Here is a 17,536-nt window from a genome sequence, read left to right on the forward strand (position 1 = left end):
AATCAGTAATGCCGTTTTGTAAAAGGAGCCTTTGGTTTGCTACAATACTACAGCAGTGATCGTGAAATCGCCCTCATGCTATCCTGATTTCTTTTGCTGTTGCTTTTCTCCATCTTTGGAGCTGTCAGGCTTCCAAATGCCAGTCCCAAGTTCTCACTTGCTGATTATACTGCACTGTCCATTTCTTCTGGAGCAGACAGCACAAAAATATATTCAGCGCCATTCCGCTCAGAATTTGTAAATGGAGAAGCATAGCTCTACTTAATGTGCCAGGAGAAAATCACAAGCATGAGAAGGTGAAGCTGGGAGGAAATAGAGAAAGATGAGAAAGAGCTGAGTAAGGAGGAAAGAACCCAAAACCATACATAAGAGAAAGAAGAAAATGGTTGGGATAGGGACAAATAACTGAGGAGGAAGCAAAATGAATTAAACTGGTAGAGAAGGAGAGAATGTAAAGAGACTGAGCTAGCAGGAGGAAGTATGAGAGAGGTGGGAGATGCTGTTTTGAGAGAGATTGGGGTAAGAATGGAGAAACAGCAACAAAAGGTAGAATGAGAGAAAACTGAAATGGAGAAGAAAAATTATTTCCACCAAAGTTAGAAAGATTTATTACATTTTAAAACATGTTATAAAAATTGACAAATTTTCAACAAAATTGCTTTTCATCTGAGAAAATATTTCTTCACTCAATGTGTAATTAAACTCTGGAATTTGTTGCCACAGAATGTGGTAAAGGTGGTTAGCAGGGTTTTAAAAAGGTCTGGATGGCTTCCTAAAGGAAAAGTCCATAGACCATTATTAAATTGACTTGGAGAAAATCCACTGCTATTTCTGGGATAAGCAGCATAAAATGTATTGAATTTTTTCAGGATCTCGCCAGGTATTTGTGACCTGGATTGGCCACTGTTGGAAACAGGATGCTGGGCTTGATGGACCTTGGGTCTGTCCCAGTGTGGCAATACTTATGTACTTATATATTCAACATTTTAAATTCTATTGATTTTATGCAGCTGTGTGCCAGAATCAGTGCAGAGTTTCTTAAGCCTTGCTGTAGAAACCCAGGGTCTTTGATTTAAGCATCGGAAGAGCCTCTTGCTCTGGCAGACTGAGCTGGCTAGCACTCCAGTCTCATACCCCTTTATCCTAAAAGCCCAGAAGTAATAACTTTAGAGGTATCTGCATGCTGCTTCCATTGCTTTTGGCCATAATATTCAGAATTTAACAGCTGTCCTGTTCAGATTATCTTTGTATGGCATTACCATCCTTTTCCCCTCTCTACAATTTTCACAGGCTTCAGTGTAGACTGGTGGGCTCTTGGTGTGCTTATGTTTGAGATGATGGCGGGAAGATCTCCGTTTGACATAATTACAGACAATCCAGACATGAACACAGAAGATTACCTTTTCCAAGGTTTGTGGCTCAGGTTTTATTATATTTGTGTAACTGTGTAAGACACTAATTGAAACTGCCTCAAAAAACATGTCTGGTATTTTAGTGTAAATATATATAAAATCTATTTCTCTCTCTTTGCATAATCATATGTAATTTGTTTGAGTTTGGGGTTCAACTTCGTTTAAACAATTTTATTGAAAAAAAAATGAAACTTGTAACAACATAACTGTGTTTTATTTGGGTTTTTTTTTTTTTTAACAAGTAACAAAAACAAATAAGGATCACTCCGCTGGATTATAAATCGTAACAACATAACTGTGTTTTATTTGGTTTTTTTTTTTTTTAACAAGTAACAAAAACAAATAAGGATCACTCCGCTGGATTATAAATCATAACAACCAAAGTACAGCGGGTATTACATATCGATTGTGAATAAGTGATAGAGGGGGAGAGGACCTCAGACCAGTGACACTTTTTTAATCAATGAGATTATATTAGTGTGGTCACAAACGTGTAATCACTGGTCCTCTACCAACCTCCTCCCTCAATACTCATTTGTGTGTTTCTAATATTTGTTAGTGCTGAATATCACAAACATATTCGATAGATATCAATCACCACAGCTACTTAGCTTATTGCTGCTCCAACCAGGGGCTCCCCAACGGTCCCGTTTCGCCACTTGGGGCTTCGTCAGGGGAAGAGCACCCTGCAACGCCAAACTGTGGTAAACATCCGGCAAGCCAGTGAAGCATCTCCTAGGAGTTTATTCCTTGGCCTTTCCCTATGAAAGAGCCTGATCACAAGTCAGCCAGGTGCACTGGCGTTGGAAGAAAATTGACAAAACTTAACAAGTTTTTTAATTTAGATTTTGAAAAAGCAATAGTAGTATCCATTGTTGAAAATATATTTCAATACATTGAAATAGCTGGCCGCTAATCATGCTCAGGGTCAGCGAGCCAATCTTTGGTGCACTGGTCACTGATCATTGGGGATGTATAGGTTTAGCATGTATTTGCATGCTGCTTGCGCTAAGAGCCCGGTTTTGCATGCTAGTTGCGTTCAGACCCTGCGAGCGTGTTGTTTCACGCACTTGGGGGCTCTGATGATGGGGCGGTAGCAAATGCAGGCGCTAGTATGGCGCTAACAGCCTCTAGCGCCTGTGTTTGCTTCTGCTCATCAGCTCCAATAATGTCTACAGTGCTGTGTGCATCTAGTAGCACTATAGAAATGATTAGTAGTAGTAATGAAGTCACCCCCATGTAAGGCTATTTATCCTTGGAGAACACTTGCTTACAGGTAAGTTCATTTTATCTGACTAGAAAGTAACAGAATGCCTGGTTTTAGACTTCTTCAGCAGCTTCAAGGAAATGCATTGTCTTTTAATTATGGTTTTCCATTCTTTCCAGTTATTCTTGAGAAACCAATCCGTATTCCTAGATTCCTGTCTGTAAAAGCCTCCCATGTCCTAAAAGGATTTTTAAATAAGGTAAGTTGTACCAGCCAGCACTTATACTGATTCCTTGAATATATGTAAACGGTGAAATTTGGATGTAATGCATTAAGCCCATACAAAGGGAAACCTAGTAGGATTTGTCATGTAAGCATTACAGCTTTGCCTTACCCTTCACTACCAATTATAATGCTCTATTACATATTGTGTTGACATTGCTAGTATACCATGCCATACTTTGTATTGTTTTCGAATATTTTTACTGCTGTAATTGCCTATTGCTCATGTTTGATGTATTCTTACTGTACACCGCCTTGAGTGAACTCCTTCAAAAAGGCGGTAAATAAGTCCTAATAAATAAATAAATGTACATTCCTGACTGTGTCATCAAATGTTTTGAGAAGACAAAGATAAAAATTTGGATGGATTAATATTTTGTTTTTCCTGAATGAACAGTATCCTCAAAAGAAATGTTTGCAGGGCCAGTGCAACAATATTAGGTGCCCTAAGTGAATCCTCAACTTTTGCATCCCGTCAATTAACCTCAAGGCCCCTAGGGGACCCCCTGAAATTCTGATCATGGTCAACTCAATGCCATACCTCCCAGAAAAATCCTGTAAATGCATAATTGGACATCATACATTTAAATCTTAAGCTTAGTTTAGAATATGCCTAATGAGAGCAATTCCCCCCCCCCCCCCCGAAAAAAAAGCCTTTGCTACTGAAAATTCCCGCTGTTCCTAGTTGATGAACGTTTGAGTTTTTATAGTGGTCAGGATTGTTGCTTTGCTTTGGACTGCAGCCACTCTTTGCCTAGGTGTCTGCCTGATGATTGGGCCGGTCCTGAATGCATGTCTTCTGGATTTTGTCATATTACACTGTAGAGAGATAGACCAGAGATCCTACACTAATCTTTCTTCTATAGTTCCAACATTACACTATCTTGTACCGGATAAATTAATTGATGTTCCTTTCCTGCCTACGTACACATTGTCTACGACCTGCATTACTTACTTTCCTGCTACGAAAGAATATAAGGAGGAGATTTTGTAATGCAGACAGTTACTAGCTGTGACAGTAACAGTGGTGTGTGATAAGTTTGGTGCTTGGTTCAGTTGTAATTTTTGCACCATTTAAGGTGATTCATCCTGTGTATTAAAGAAGGAGACTGATGTATTGAATTATAATAGCATGGATTATTAATGAATTTTCCATGCTGTAGTGACATGAAAATCAGTTGTATATGTTTTTCATGATTGTTAATGCAGACATTGATGCAAAAAAAAAATCTTATCTACATTTCTCTGGTATGTAAAGTTCCTCCATGGACAAGTAGGATGAAATCAGTCACACCTAGTGGGTAATGTCATCTGATGGTGCTGATACGGATCCCACTCTCTCAGAGCTAGAAAGAATTAAGAGCTTCTGAGCACACATATGGTTTCCTGTATAGCAGTTGCCTTTCAGGTTTATCTGATATTTGATATACCACTCAATCAGTGGACTTTAAGCGGTTTACAATTACAATATAACAAAAAGAAAATTGAAAAGAGATACAGTATTGAATAGGAAAGAGAAATGGCAAGAAGTAAAGAAAAAGGCACATCAGGAGGGATAGAAGACGAGAGGGGGAGGGGGAATGATGCTAGATAGATGGTTACGTACCAAGTGCATACTAAATTAAAAATGCTTTTAGCCCCTGTTTAAAGGTTTGGAGCAAGCCTTCTAACCTGGGGAGAGAGTTTCAGAGGGAGGGACCAGTTTCACCAAAGATCTATCTTCTAATGGTATCAAGACAAATGATGCGCTTATTAGGCAATTGTGTTGTAAGGATTTTAACGACCTAGTGTGGGCATAGGGAATCAATAGTCATGATAAATAGGGTGGTAATCCGAAATGGTGGACTTTTATAGAATATCATCAGAATTTTGAATGTTACTCTTTGATTGATCGGTAGCCTGTGTTCCCGATGGTTAAAGGGGGTCACATGGTGAAATTTGCGAGAGTTAGTGATTAGTTTTCTGCCACGTTCTATACTATTTATAGCCATCTAATGTCTGACGCATGAATACCATTTACCAGAGTGTTGCAGTAATCAAGTTGGTTAATGATAGTGTACAAGGATGTGGAGTGCTCCTTGAGTGAGTAGATGTCTCGAGTATAACATCTGAAGTTTGTAAAAGCAGGAGTGCACAGTGTTGGATATATGTGATCTGAAGTTCAAGTGTTGATCAAGAAGTAAGCCCAGAACTTTTACAGATAGTCCAAAGGAGACCTTTGCACCTGTAATCATGATCAGGGCTGCGAGTTCAGGAGTACCTTTCCAAGCAAATAGGACACCTTGGATCTATATCACATGCATTACCCTTATCAGGATTTAGTTTTAATCTGTGTACCTAGCCAGTTGACAGTCTTATCTAGTTTGTCTTCGAAATGTGTTGAGAAGAGATATAGTGTACAGATTCTCAACATCCTATATCATCTGCATATATGAACGGGGTAAGGTCTAATGATTAAATGAGGCTAAGCAGAGGAGATGTTGAAGAGTATAGGGGCTAATATGGAGTTCTGTGGTACACCGCAAGTATGTTTTTTGCCATAAAACACTATTTGTATGGCCATATAGGTAGGAAGAGAACCAGTTAAGAGCTGTACCCAATATTCCTATTTAATGTAGTCTTTGAATAGCAGTTCATGATTGATTAAGTCAAATGCAGCAGATAAATCCAAAGAGATAAGTACCACATTCTTATCTTGGTCAAGATCAGGGCCGGTCTTAGGCCGAGGCGACTGAGGCGGCCGCATAGGGCCCTGCGCTTAGGGGGGCCCCGCGCGGCGCGCCTCAGTCAGCCTTGACCTAGTTCCGGCCGGGGATCGCCGCCGCTTGTCCGAACTGCCCGCCCTTCCCCCACGATCGATCATCGATCCCTTTCCTTTTTTGCTTTTAAATTTACCTCCAGTCCGGCAGCGTCAGTGAAAGTGCTCCCAGCCAGTAAAAGCACTTCTCTTCGCTGTGTCCCGCCTTCTTCTTGCTGGATACATGGGTGAATGGAGGGGGGCAGGGGAGAGAGGAACAGATGGGAGGGCATGGCCCAGGGAGAGGAGAAATTGCTGGAAATGGAGGGGAGGGGAGAGAGGAGAATTGCTGGATGTGGATGGAGGAGGGAAGGGCAGAGAGGGCCAAGGATGGACTTGGATGGGATGGCAGTGCTCAGGGAGAGGAGAAATTGCTGGAAATGGAGGAGAGGGAATAATTGCTGGATGTGGATGGAGGAGGGAAGGGCAGAGAGGGCCAAGGATGGACTTGGATGGGATGGCAGGGCCCAGGGAGAGGAGAAATTGCTGGAAATGGAGGGGAGGGGAGAGAGGAGAATTGCTGGATGTGGATGGAGGAGGGAAGGGCAGAGAGGGCCAAGGATGGACTTGGATGGGATGGCAGGGCCCAGGGAGAGGAGAAATTGCTGGAAATGGAGTGGAGGGGAGAGAGGAGAAATGCTGGATGTGGATGGAGGGCAAATTGTTGAATTTAAGGGCTGGATCGGAACACTTTGAAGGCAGATGCTGAAACTGGAGAAAGGATAGGGACAGGGGGCTACAGATGGTAGACAGAACACATAAGGACACAGGAGAATGGTGGACACGGTGAGAGAAAAAATATCAAACGGAAAGAAGACACTGCATAAAACAGAAGACACTCGGACCAAAGCGAATAGAAAAACTAAATGATCAGACAACAAAGGTAGAAAAAAAAGTATTTTATTCAGAATTTATTAATTGGAATATGTCAGCTTTTAGAAATGTGCATCTGTGATATTTTGCATGTAAGTTTCAATTTTTCTAGTATTGCTGCATGCTGAGTCTGACTTCTTGAGGTAACTTTCCAGTTTATTTTGCCTTCATATCTGTTGTGTCGTGTGTTTTTCATGTGTGATCAAGGTGCAGTATCCTGCTAGCATGTAGTATTTGCAGCCCTTTTTTTTTTCACAAGGTAGTGTATTGGTGTTTTAGAGCCTAGTGTAATTACAGTTCTGCCTTTCCATGCATAAGGTTGTAGCTCGTCCTGTCCTTGGAATTAGTGCTGTTATGGTTTGGTAAGGTTCTGACTGTGTTTTTGCACAAGTTTGTGTATAGTGTTTTGCAGTGGAGAGATTGTGTGTCCACACCTCTGACCCCCCGGGGTTATGAGAATTTGAACTACTAATTGTGGACTTGAACTGAATAATTTCTTGGGAGGGGGGGTTTCATGATAGCATTGTGCTTATTATTTCAATCAGTTTTTCTGTACAAGTTTAGCTTCATTTGTCTTTATTTGAAACTAGTAAAAAAAGGCCCGTTTCTGAGACCAATGAAACGGGCGCTAGCATGGTTTTCATCGTGAGAGTGTGTGTGTGAGAGAGACTGAGTGAATGTGCGAGTGTGTGTGACAGAGTGTGACAGAGTGAGGCTGTGTGTGTGAGAATGAGTGTGTGTGTAAGAATGTGAGTGTGCGTTTGATATATGTAGACTTTGTGTGTGAGTGATTGAGGGAGAGAGTGTGTGTGTTTGAAAGAGTGTGTGTGTATGTGTGAGTGTTTTAAGCAGGTGGTGCATTCCCCTCCCCCTACTGTGCCGCTGTTCTTTCCCCTCCTCTCACCGCCCCAGTCACTCTCCAAGTTCCAGGCCACCCTCCCCCCCCTCAGAGTGAGTGTATGTGTTTGAAAGAGTGTGTGTGTGTATGTGTATGTGTGAGTGTTTTAAGCAGGGGGCGCATTCCCCTTCCCGTTCTGTGCTCCTCTTCCTCCCCCTGTGTTCACCGTCGACATTCCAGTCTGCTGTCCCTCCCCCAAGCCCCCCCTCTTCATCCCAAGCCCTGCTCCCTCTTTTCTGTGCTGCCTCCCAGGCAGTGCATGCAGCATTCATGCATTGATTTGTTTGCTGTGCTGCTGCTCCTCTCTCCTCTTTCTGTCTCCGTAGGAGCGCAGGTACCAGGAAGTTGTTTTGAAGTTCGTGTTCCTGTGCTCCCGGGCCAGTGAGAGATGAGTGGCTGCAGCGCAGACAGCCAATGGCTGAAGGCTGTCTGTGGTTTTTTTTTTTTTTTTTTTTTTGTTAAGATTAGCGGCGATCTTTGAGGGGGGAGGGTGGATATGTGAAACGGCAACCTCGGGGGAGGGTGGGCTTGAGAGAGGAAGCTGCGAACTCGGGGGGGGGGGGTTGTGTTTGAAAGAGGCGACCTTTGGGGGGGGGCAGGGCCGGTCTTAGGCAGAGGCGACCAAGGCGGCCGCATAGGGCTCCGCGCCTAAGGGGGCCCCACTCAGCGTGCCTCAACTCTGCCTCGTGCCTCCGCTCCGACCCGGACCGGGACCGCATCGAGTCACTCAACCTCTCTCCAGCCATAGGCAGATAAAGCATTCCTGGCATACCTTGTACACTGTAGCACTGTGCTGGATCTTTTCTTAATATTTTTCCTTATTTTCTCCTTTGTTATGAGAATTGGAACTACTAATTGTAGTGGACTTGAACTGAATAATTTCTGGGGAGGGGAGGTTTCATGATGATAGCATTGTGCTTATTATTTCAATCAGTTTTTTTGTACAAGTTTAGCTTTCATTTGTCTTTATTTGAAATTTCATAAATAAAAAAAAATTCTAAAAATGGAATAATCTTATCAATGGGGCGGAGCTAGGGTGGGGGCGGGGCCCCACCAAATTGGTCTGCACAGGGCCCCGCACTTGCTAAGACCGGCCCTGGGGGGGGGGGGGGGGGGGGGAATGGGGGAAGCAGCGACCTCGCTCGCGGGTGTTTGGAGAGTGGAAGAGTCGAACTGAATAGGCGACCTTGGGGGGGGGGGGGGGGCGAGGGGGAGGTGCGTACTTGTTTTGAAGCCTCCAAAGTCCCTAGCAACGTGTGTGTTCCATGTGTGCTCGTCCCTCGCGTCCAACTTGATGACGTTGAGGGCAGAGCGATGCGATTGGTTGAGTGTCATTGCTCCGCCCTCGACGTCATCACGTTTGACGCGTGGGCGGGGCAGACACAAAGCGATCTCACCCCCTTCACTTTTAGAATGTTGGGTAAGTGAGGCTTCATTAGAACGTTGGAGGTGCGTTTTATATAGAGAGATTTCATAAATAAAAAATTTTCTAAAAATTGAATAATCTTATCAATGGGCGGGGGCGGGGCTAGGATAGGGGCGGGGCTAGGATGGGGCCCCACCAAATTGGTCTGCATCGGGCCCCGCACTTGCTAAGACCGGCCCTGGTCAAGATGGTAATATATAAAGGTAGTGATGCCTACAAGAGCAGTCTCAGTGCTGTGCTGTCTTCGGCATCCTGTTTGATTTGGGTGTAAAGCATTTGTTTTATCCAAAATATTGCCTAGTTATTTAAGAACTATTGTCTCCAATACTTTGGAGATAAATGGGAGATTGAACATTGGATGAAGGTTAGTAGGGTTTGAAATTCTTGATGTAGAATCCTTGATTTTTGGATAAATCAAGGCATTCTAGAACTTGGCCCTGTTCTAGACTGACTATAATCATGGTTTGAAGTAACATTAAGAACAAAGAAGTGAAGCGTTTAAGGCAGCAGGAGGGGTCATATAAAACTGTAGTTGGTTTAATAATTGTGTTCAGTTTTGGAGGCCGTATCTTTGCTAAAGATGTAAAAAGGTTGGAAGCGATGCAAAGAAAAGTTACAAAAATGGTATGGGGTTTGCATTGCAAACTGTACGAGGAGAGACTTGCCGACCTGAACATGTATACCTTGGAGGAAAGAAGAAACACAGGTGACATGATACAGATGTTCAAATATTTGAAAGGTATTAATCCGCAAACAAACTTTTTCCAGAGATGGGAAGGTGGTAGAACTAGAGGACATGAATTGAGGTTGAAGGGGGGCAAACTCAGGAGTAATGTCGGGAAGTATTTTTTCACAGAAAGGGTGCTAGATATGTGGAATACCCTCCCGCAGGAGGTGGTGGAGATGAAAATGGTAATGGAGTTCAAACATGCTTGGGATAAACACAAAGGAATCCTGTTTAGAAGGGTTGGATCTACAGAATCTTAGCGGAGATTGGGTGGCAACGCTGGTAAATGGGAAGCAAAACCAGTGCTGGGCAGACTTCTACGGTCTGATTGTAACTGAATAGATATGGCTGGGCTGTAAATTTTAAGGGGCTTCGATGTTAGCTTCAGAACTTTTAGTACAAGAACAGTGCTGGACAGACTTCTACGGTCTGTGTCCTGAGAATGGCAAGGACAAATCAAACTCGGGTATACATATAAATTATCACATACCATGTAAAATGAGTTTATCTTGTTGGGCAGACTGGATATGGACTGTTCAGGAATTTATCTGCCGCCATTTACTATGTTACTATAATATTGAAAACGTGTAACTGTAGCAACTGATGGAAGATTGAAAGTGGAAAATAAACTAGTCAAGGTGATATTAGGCTCAGTGAGTGAGCTAAGAAAGTTGACTGAGGTAGTACATTATGAAGAAGTCAAGGAGGGGAGCCCCAATGAACATTTAAGGGTAGATAACTTTGCTGAGAAATGTTCACTAATGTCATTTGCTCTTAAATGTGTATCTGTAATAGTGGAAGCAGTAGAGAATGTAGTCAGTGAGTGTAGGAACTAATATATGTTTGGGTAAAAAAAAAAAATTTATGTGCTGAATGGATTTTATTTTTTTAATATGAGAATGCTAGGAATTTATAAGCATTTAAAGTATTGTCAGTGGAGGGGGGGGAGGGAGGTGTCCTAACTCTCAAACATATTTCCACACATAATTCCACAACACTAGTATTACCCACACTTCAACCCCTTCCCCACATCTCTTACTATTGTCTTACTCTATGTAACTATGTCATCTCTACGACACTTTGTTCCATACTTTGTATCATCCCTGCGATACTTTGTATCATACATTGTAAGCTGCACTGAACCTACTCTATATAATTATGTCATCTCGTTGATACATTGTTCCCAAACCTGTATTATCTCTGTGATACGTTGTACCACACTTTGTAAGCTGCACTGAACCTGCTATTGAGCGGGAAAGAGCGGGGTATAAATGCCACAAATAAATAAAATTCATGTTCATTCCTTATGTTGGAGCTGGTGTTTCAGCAGTACGAGGGACTGATTGAACGAAGGTTCAGATCTATAGTGGTCATTGGAGAGAGAAATAGCAGAGAGTGGTGCTAATATATCATACACTTTAGCTACGGAGGAATTCCATAGTATAGTCTGTTCTTTAAAAAAAAAAATTGATGGAGAAAGTTTTCTTGATGACAAGCAGGATGAATCAGCCACAGGAAAGGGCAATGACATCCTGACGGTTCTTTTTCAGAGATGACAAAAGGCTAGTTTTACTTGGCATGTATGAGAATTCACATGCCTCTGCTACCTCACAACATATGAAAAAAAAAACCAAAAACTCCCACAGAGTACTACCTCACTTTAACAGCATTTCAGCCAATGGTCCCACAGTACTGGCTGACAACATTGTCTCTAAGGAAACAAAAGAGACAGAGATGGCATCGCAGCCAGTGGTACCACAGTGCAGGCTGAGAACCTTGCCTCTGTGGAAAAGAAAGAGCTCGGAGACTGCGTCTCAGCTCATGGTCCCACATTGTAGGCTGAGAACTTTTAACAGAATCTCAGCCAACGGTCCCACAGTGCAGGCTGAGAACGTTTAATAGCATCTCAGCCAAGGGTTTCACAGTGCTGGCTGAGAACCTTGCCTCTATGGAAAGGAAGGAGCTTAGAGACAGCATCTCAGCCCATGGTCCCACAGTGTAGGTTGAGAACGTTTAATAGCATCTCAGCCAAGGATTTCACAGTGCAGGCTGAGAACCTTGCCTCTAAGGAAAGGAAGGAGCTTAGAGACAGCATCTCAGCCCATGGTCCCACATTGTAGGCTGAGAACTTTTAACAGAATCTCAGCCAACGGTCCCACAGTGCAGGCTGAGAACCTTGCCTCTAAGGAAAGGAAGGAGCTTAGAGACAGCATCTCAGCCCATGGTTCCACAGTGCAGGCTGAGAACGTTTAACAGCATCTCAGCCAAGGGTTTCACAGTGCAGGCTGAGAACCTTGCCTCTAAGGAAAGGAAGGAGCTGAGAGACAGCATCTCAGCCCATGGTCCCACAGTGTAGGCTGAGAACGTTTAACAGAATCTCAGCCAACGGTCCCACAGTGCAAGCTGAGAACGTTTAATAGCATCTCAGCCAAGGGTTTCACAGTGCTGGCTGAGAACCTTGCCTCTATGGAAAGGAAGGAGCTTAGAGACAGCATCTCAGCCCATGGTCCCACAGTGTAGGCTGAGAACGTTTAATAGCATCTCAGCCAAGGGTTTCACAGTGCAGGCTGAGAACCTTGCCTCTGTGGAAAAGAAAGAGCTCGGAGACTGCGTCTCAGCTCATGGTCCCACATTGTAGGCTGAGAACTTTTAACAGAATCTCAGCCAATGGTCCCACAGTGCAGGCTGAGAACCTTGCCTCTAAGGAAAGGAAGGAGCTTAGAGACAGCATCTCAGCCCATGGTCCCACAATGTAGGCTGAGAACTTTTAACAGAATCTCAGTCAGCGGTCCCACAGTGCAGGCTGAGAACCACGCCTCTAAGAAGGCAGTGCAGAAAAAATTGCTTTTGACAATACTTTATCAAATACCTGTGTTCAGGCTCTCTTCTGGCCAGCACCTCCTCGCTTTAAGCAACACATGAGCTCTAGTATTTCTTCAGCAATCCAACTCTTCCCATATATACTTGGTTAGTAGGCTTTTGGCAATATAGAAATTAGGCACTCATGGCCAGTGTATCAGCACATCGTTCCACAGTGCAAGCTGAGAACCTTGCCTCTAAGAAGAAAGCGCAGAGACAATTGCTTTTGATAATACCAAGTACTCTAGTAGTCCCTGATTCTGAGTCAACTCATACTCAGGGTGAGTTTATCCATCACCTCTGTTCAGGCCCTCCTGTGGCCGGCACCTTCTTGCCTTAAGCAAAACACGAGCTCTGGTATTTCTTCAGCAAACCAGCTCTTCCTATATATACTTGTTTAATAGGCTTTTCACAATATACAAATTAGGCACTCCTCATGGCCTACACTTAAGCTAATCAGCCCAGGGTATAGGCCTCACCTGCCAACTCTGGGGGTGTAATTCTCCTTCAAAACAGTTCTCTTTCACATACCTCTGTTGAACTGCGCCCTTCCTCTGGAGTACTAGGAATCAACCGATACTCAAAAGTCTCCTTTAAAAACCATGTGCATTTTTGATCCGTGGTAGAATTTACCAATTTTGAAATATCGAGCAATGGTTGAAGAAAATGATATGCAAATGAGCTTCAAGTAAATTCAGCAAGCAGCTCGGTAGGGAAAGTGCCTAGCATATGCACAGAACAATCTTTCTGTAAGTGTCCATGTTTTGCACGGACCCAGGGACCCTGCTGCTCTACTCTCTCCTTTTCCCTGCAAGTACTTGCTGTCTCCACAGTCCTCCTGTCTCTTTTCCCCTGCTGTGCTCTGATGCTGGCTCCACCTTCCTCCTGCAGCTTACTTGCCTTCTCTCAGGCTGCCCCCTCCCCATGATTTTGCTTGGGAATCTCTTCCTTGCTGAACACCCCCCCCCCCCCCCCACAGCTGACATGAGAGGCTTTCTCTCAGCCGATTGGCCGTCTGCTTGTTTATCTGCCCCTCCTCCCATCTGACATCATAGGGGCTTTTTCCAGTTAATTGGCTTTATGCTTGTTTCTCCATCCCTCTATTCTGTTCTTTGCTCTTGCACAAATTTTGCTGTTGAAAAATGCAAGTGGAGTGCTTCTCCCAGAAGTTGCCCTCACACAGGGGTCCTTTTACCAAGCTGCGGGAAAAAGTGCTCTGCGCTAGCGGCAGGGGCCATTTTTTTCCTCCGCGCCAGGGCCCTTTGTACCACAGCAGATAAATAAAAGCCCAGCATACATGTCCATGCGGTAACAGAACTCTTACCGCATGGCCATGCGGCAAGTAGCACTTACTGCCACCCATTGGAGGGCTCACAGTTAGGATCCCTGGCATAGTCTAGTCGTGGGTGTAGTGCACTGGTCCCGGGCCCATACCTCCCTCTACCTGTTGAAGTTGTGGAGGAATGGGCCTGGGACCAGTGCACTACACCCACGACTAGACTATACCAGGGATCTGCATGCCACTCTAATGGACCTGCGAATTATCTGGCCACAGACAGTTTGGCCAGATAGTTCTCCAGAATTAGTTTGGGATTTAGAATCCAACTCAAAACTCCCCCCTCCCCCTCCCCATTTATTTTCTGTTTGTCTGCCTTCATAAAGATATTTTTACTTTGTTGTAAGGCTATCGTTTATTCCCATTTTTTGTAGGGAGTCCCACGTAAGGATTTTAGTATCCTGCATGGCCTCAAGAGAAAACATTACTTTTCTGTAACAGATGTTCTCCAAGGACAGCAAAATACATATTCTTACTTTTTTTTTTTTTGTTACATTTGTACCCCGTGCTTTCCCACTCATGGCAGGCTCAATGCGGCTTACATGGGGCAATGGAGAACCCCCATTTGCCCAGAGTCACAAGGAGCTGCCTGTGCCTGAAGTGGGAATCAAACTCAGTTCCTCAGTTCCCCAGGACCAAAGTCCACCACCCTAACTACTAGGCCACTCCTCCACTGTTGCTACTATTTGAGATTCTACATGGAATGTTGCTATTCCACTAGCAACATTCCATGTAGAAGTCGGCCCTTGCAGATCACCAATGTGGTCGCGCAGGCTTCTGCTTCTGTGAGTCTGACGTCCTGCACATATGTGCGGGACGTCAGACTCACAGAAACAGAAGCCTGCGCAGCCTTCTACATGGAATGTTGCTAGTGGAATGGCAACATTCCATGTAGAATCTCCAATAGTAGCAACATTCCATGTAGAATCTCCAATAGTATCTATTTTATTTTTGTTACATTTGTACCCTGCGCTTTCCCACTCATGGCAGGCTCAATGCGGCTTACATGGGGCAATGGAGGCTTAAGTGACTTGCCCAGAGTCACAAGGAGCTGCCTGTGCCTGAAGTGGGAATCGAACTCAGTTCCTCAGTACCAAAGTCCACCACCCTAACCCACTAGGCCACTCCTCCATACCCTCCCTCCTTTCCTTGGAGTTTAATTCTGTTAGCTAGAGACTTGACTGGCGAAGTCCCTTGCAACAGTGGTGGGTGGGAAGGCATGTGTTTATTCATTAGAATGATCTCAAAGATTTTGCTAAAGCTGAAGAGCTATATCCATACAGGGCTGTATCCTGTAATGTCACATTTGAAGTGTTCTGCTGTCCTCTGAGAAGATCTGCTAGAGGTAAATAACTTTGTTTTCTTCCTGAGATCCAAGAGCAGGTTCTCTGGTGCCATTGGATGACACCACCCACACTAGTATGTATAATTTATCCTGCTTTCTAGATGTAAGCTACTCTGCTGGGTTTGTGTTAATGTTAACAAGTTTTAACATGCATTATTTTACTATGTGTTCTTAGTGCTGGAGTTAGGTACTAAAGCCGGTAACACAGCTGGCTGTGCTCTAGTACTGACACAGCCCGTTCCCCGTGCGGAAGCCACTAGCATAGCTTAGTAAACAGACCCCTAATTGACTTGTATAATCATGCAGATTATTACCTATTTTGCACAGATGTTTACAATAGCTACATAATGCTGGTTAGAAGTGCCAATAATGCACGTAGTCAACCCACATTCATGGCATTTCTAATGTGCATTAGCACTATTCTGAACCTCAGCACGGTTTATTATATAGACTTCAGAACCTGTTGCAGAGGTCTAAAGTACAAGCTAACGCATGCGTCAAACTTTTCCTACTTGAGTGCACAGTTATAGAACGCATTGCCGCGTAACTTAAAAACGATTTACAAACTAACTAACTTTCACAAATTTCTGAAGACCCACCTCTTCAATAAGGCATACAACAAAGATGAACAAATGTAAATGTAACACATCTCCTCTTACCCATATTCAGAGTGCTTGTCTGACATTGCTGTCTGGGTGTCTCAACGCCACCTGAAATTAAATATGACCAAAACCGAGCTTCTCATTTTTCCTCCCCCAAACCCACCTCCCCGCTCCCCCCGTTTTCTATTTCTGTTGATGGCTCTCTCATTCTCCCTGTCTCCTCAGCTCGAAACCTTGGGTTATCTTTGACTCTTCTCTCTCCTTCTCTGCTCATATCCAGCAGATCACCAAGACCTGTCTTTTCTTTCTTTACAACATCCGTAAAATCCGCCCCTTTCTTTCTGAGCACTCTACCAAAACCATCATCCACACCCTTGTCACCTCTCGTTTAGACTACTGCAATCTGCTTCTTGCTGGCCTCCCACTTAGTCACCTCTCCCCTCTCCAATCGGTTCAAAACTCTGCTGCCCGTCTCGTCTTCCGCCAGGGTCGCTTTACTCATACTACCCCTCTCCTCAAGTCGCTTCACTGGCTCCCTATCCGTTTTCACATCCTGTTCAAACTTCTTCTACTAACCTATAAATGTACTCACTCTGCTGCTCCCCAGTATCTCTCCACACTCGTCCTTCCCTACACCCCTTCCCGTGCACTCCGTTCCCTGGATAAATCCATCTTATCTGTTCCCTTCTCCGCTACTGCCAACTCCAGACTTCGCTCCTTCTGTCTTGCTGCACCCTATGCCTGGAATAGACTTCCTGAGCCCCTTCGTCTTGCCCCATCCTTGACCATCTTTAAATCTAGATTGAAAGCCCACCTCTTTAACGTTGCTTTTGACTCATAACCACTTGTAACCACTCACCTCCACCTACCCTCCTCTCTTCCTTCCCGTTCACATTAATTGATTTGATTTGCTTACTTTATTTATTTTTTGTCTATTAGATTGTAAGCTCTTTGAGCAGGGACTGTCTTTCTTCTATGTTTGTGCAGCGCTGCGTACGCTTTGTAGCGCTATAGAAATGCTAAATAGTAGTAGTAGTAGTAGAAGTGCTTTATGGCATCCAGTTCCAGCTATGGTTTTTCCAATTAAAATCCCTATCTTTTCATTAAAAATGACTTCTGATGTTAAAGCTGTGTTCTTTTTCACATCATGTTTAGACACTGGGATATTGCTTGGGGATGATGTGAAAGGTGTGTGTATTTATTTATTTATTTGTTACATTTGTACCCCGCGCTTTCCCACTCGTGGCAGGCGATGGAGGGTTAAGTGACTTGCCCAGAGTCACAAGGAGCTGCCTGTGCCGGGAATCAAACTCAGTTCCTCAGTTCCCCAGGACCAAAGTCCACCACCCTAACCACTAGGCCACTCCTCCACCAAGGCTGATCAAAGGCTGATGTTTCCTGGAAAAAAGAGTACAGCGGTGGTTGGAAAACTAGTGCAGGGGCAGATTGAAAGCTCAGCTGTTTACCTCCCTGGAGTAGAGGCATAGCCTAGTGGTTAGTGCAGCGGACTTTGATCCTGGAGAACTGGATTCAATTCCCACTGCAGCTCCTTGTGACTCTGGGCGTCACTTAACCCTCCATTGCCACAGGTACAAATAAGTACCTGTATATGCTATGTAAACCACAGAACATTTCCCATTCCGTATTTGAGATTCTACATGGAATGTCGCTAGTGGAGGAATAGTCTAGTAGTTAGTGCAGCAGACTTTGATCCTGGAGAACTGGGTTCAATTCCCACTGCAGCTTCCTATGAGTCTGGGCAAGTCAGTTAA

At 44.0% G+C, this 17,536-nt stretch overlaps 1 protein-coding gene across 2 annotated transcripts in view; it reads left to right on the plus strand.

Moving 5' to 3' along the window:
- The window catches only part of PRKCZ (protein kinase C zeta), a 245,692-nt gene that overhangs the window by 192,009 nt on the left and 36,147 nt on the right, over positions 1–17,536 (plus strand). For both annotated transcript variants that reach the window (XM_030185630.1, XM_030185629.1), the window contains exons 15-16: positions 1,291–1,410; positions 2,799–2,878. In XM_030185630.1, coding sequence (XP_030041490.1) covers positions 1,291–1,410; positions 2,799–2,878 — 200 coding nt within the window. The remainder of the gene's footprint in view (positions 1–1,290; positions 1,411–2,798; positions 2,879–17,536) is intronic.

This window comes from Microcaecilia unicolor, chromosome 13 (genome assembly GCF_901765095.1).
Source record: "Microcaecilia unicolor chromosome 13, aMicUni1.1, whole genome shotgun sequence".
Classification (NCBI taxonomy): Eukaryota; Metazoa; Chordata; class Amphibia; order Gymnophiona; family Siphonopidae; genus Microcaecilia; species Microcaecilia unicolor.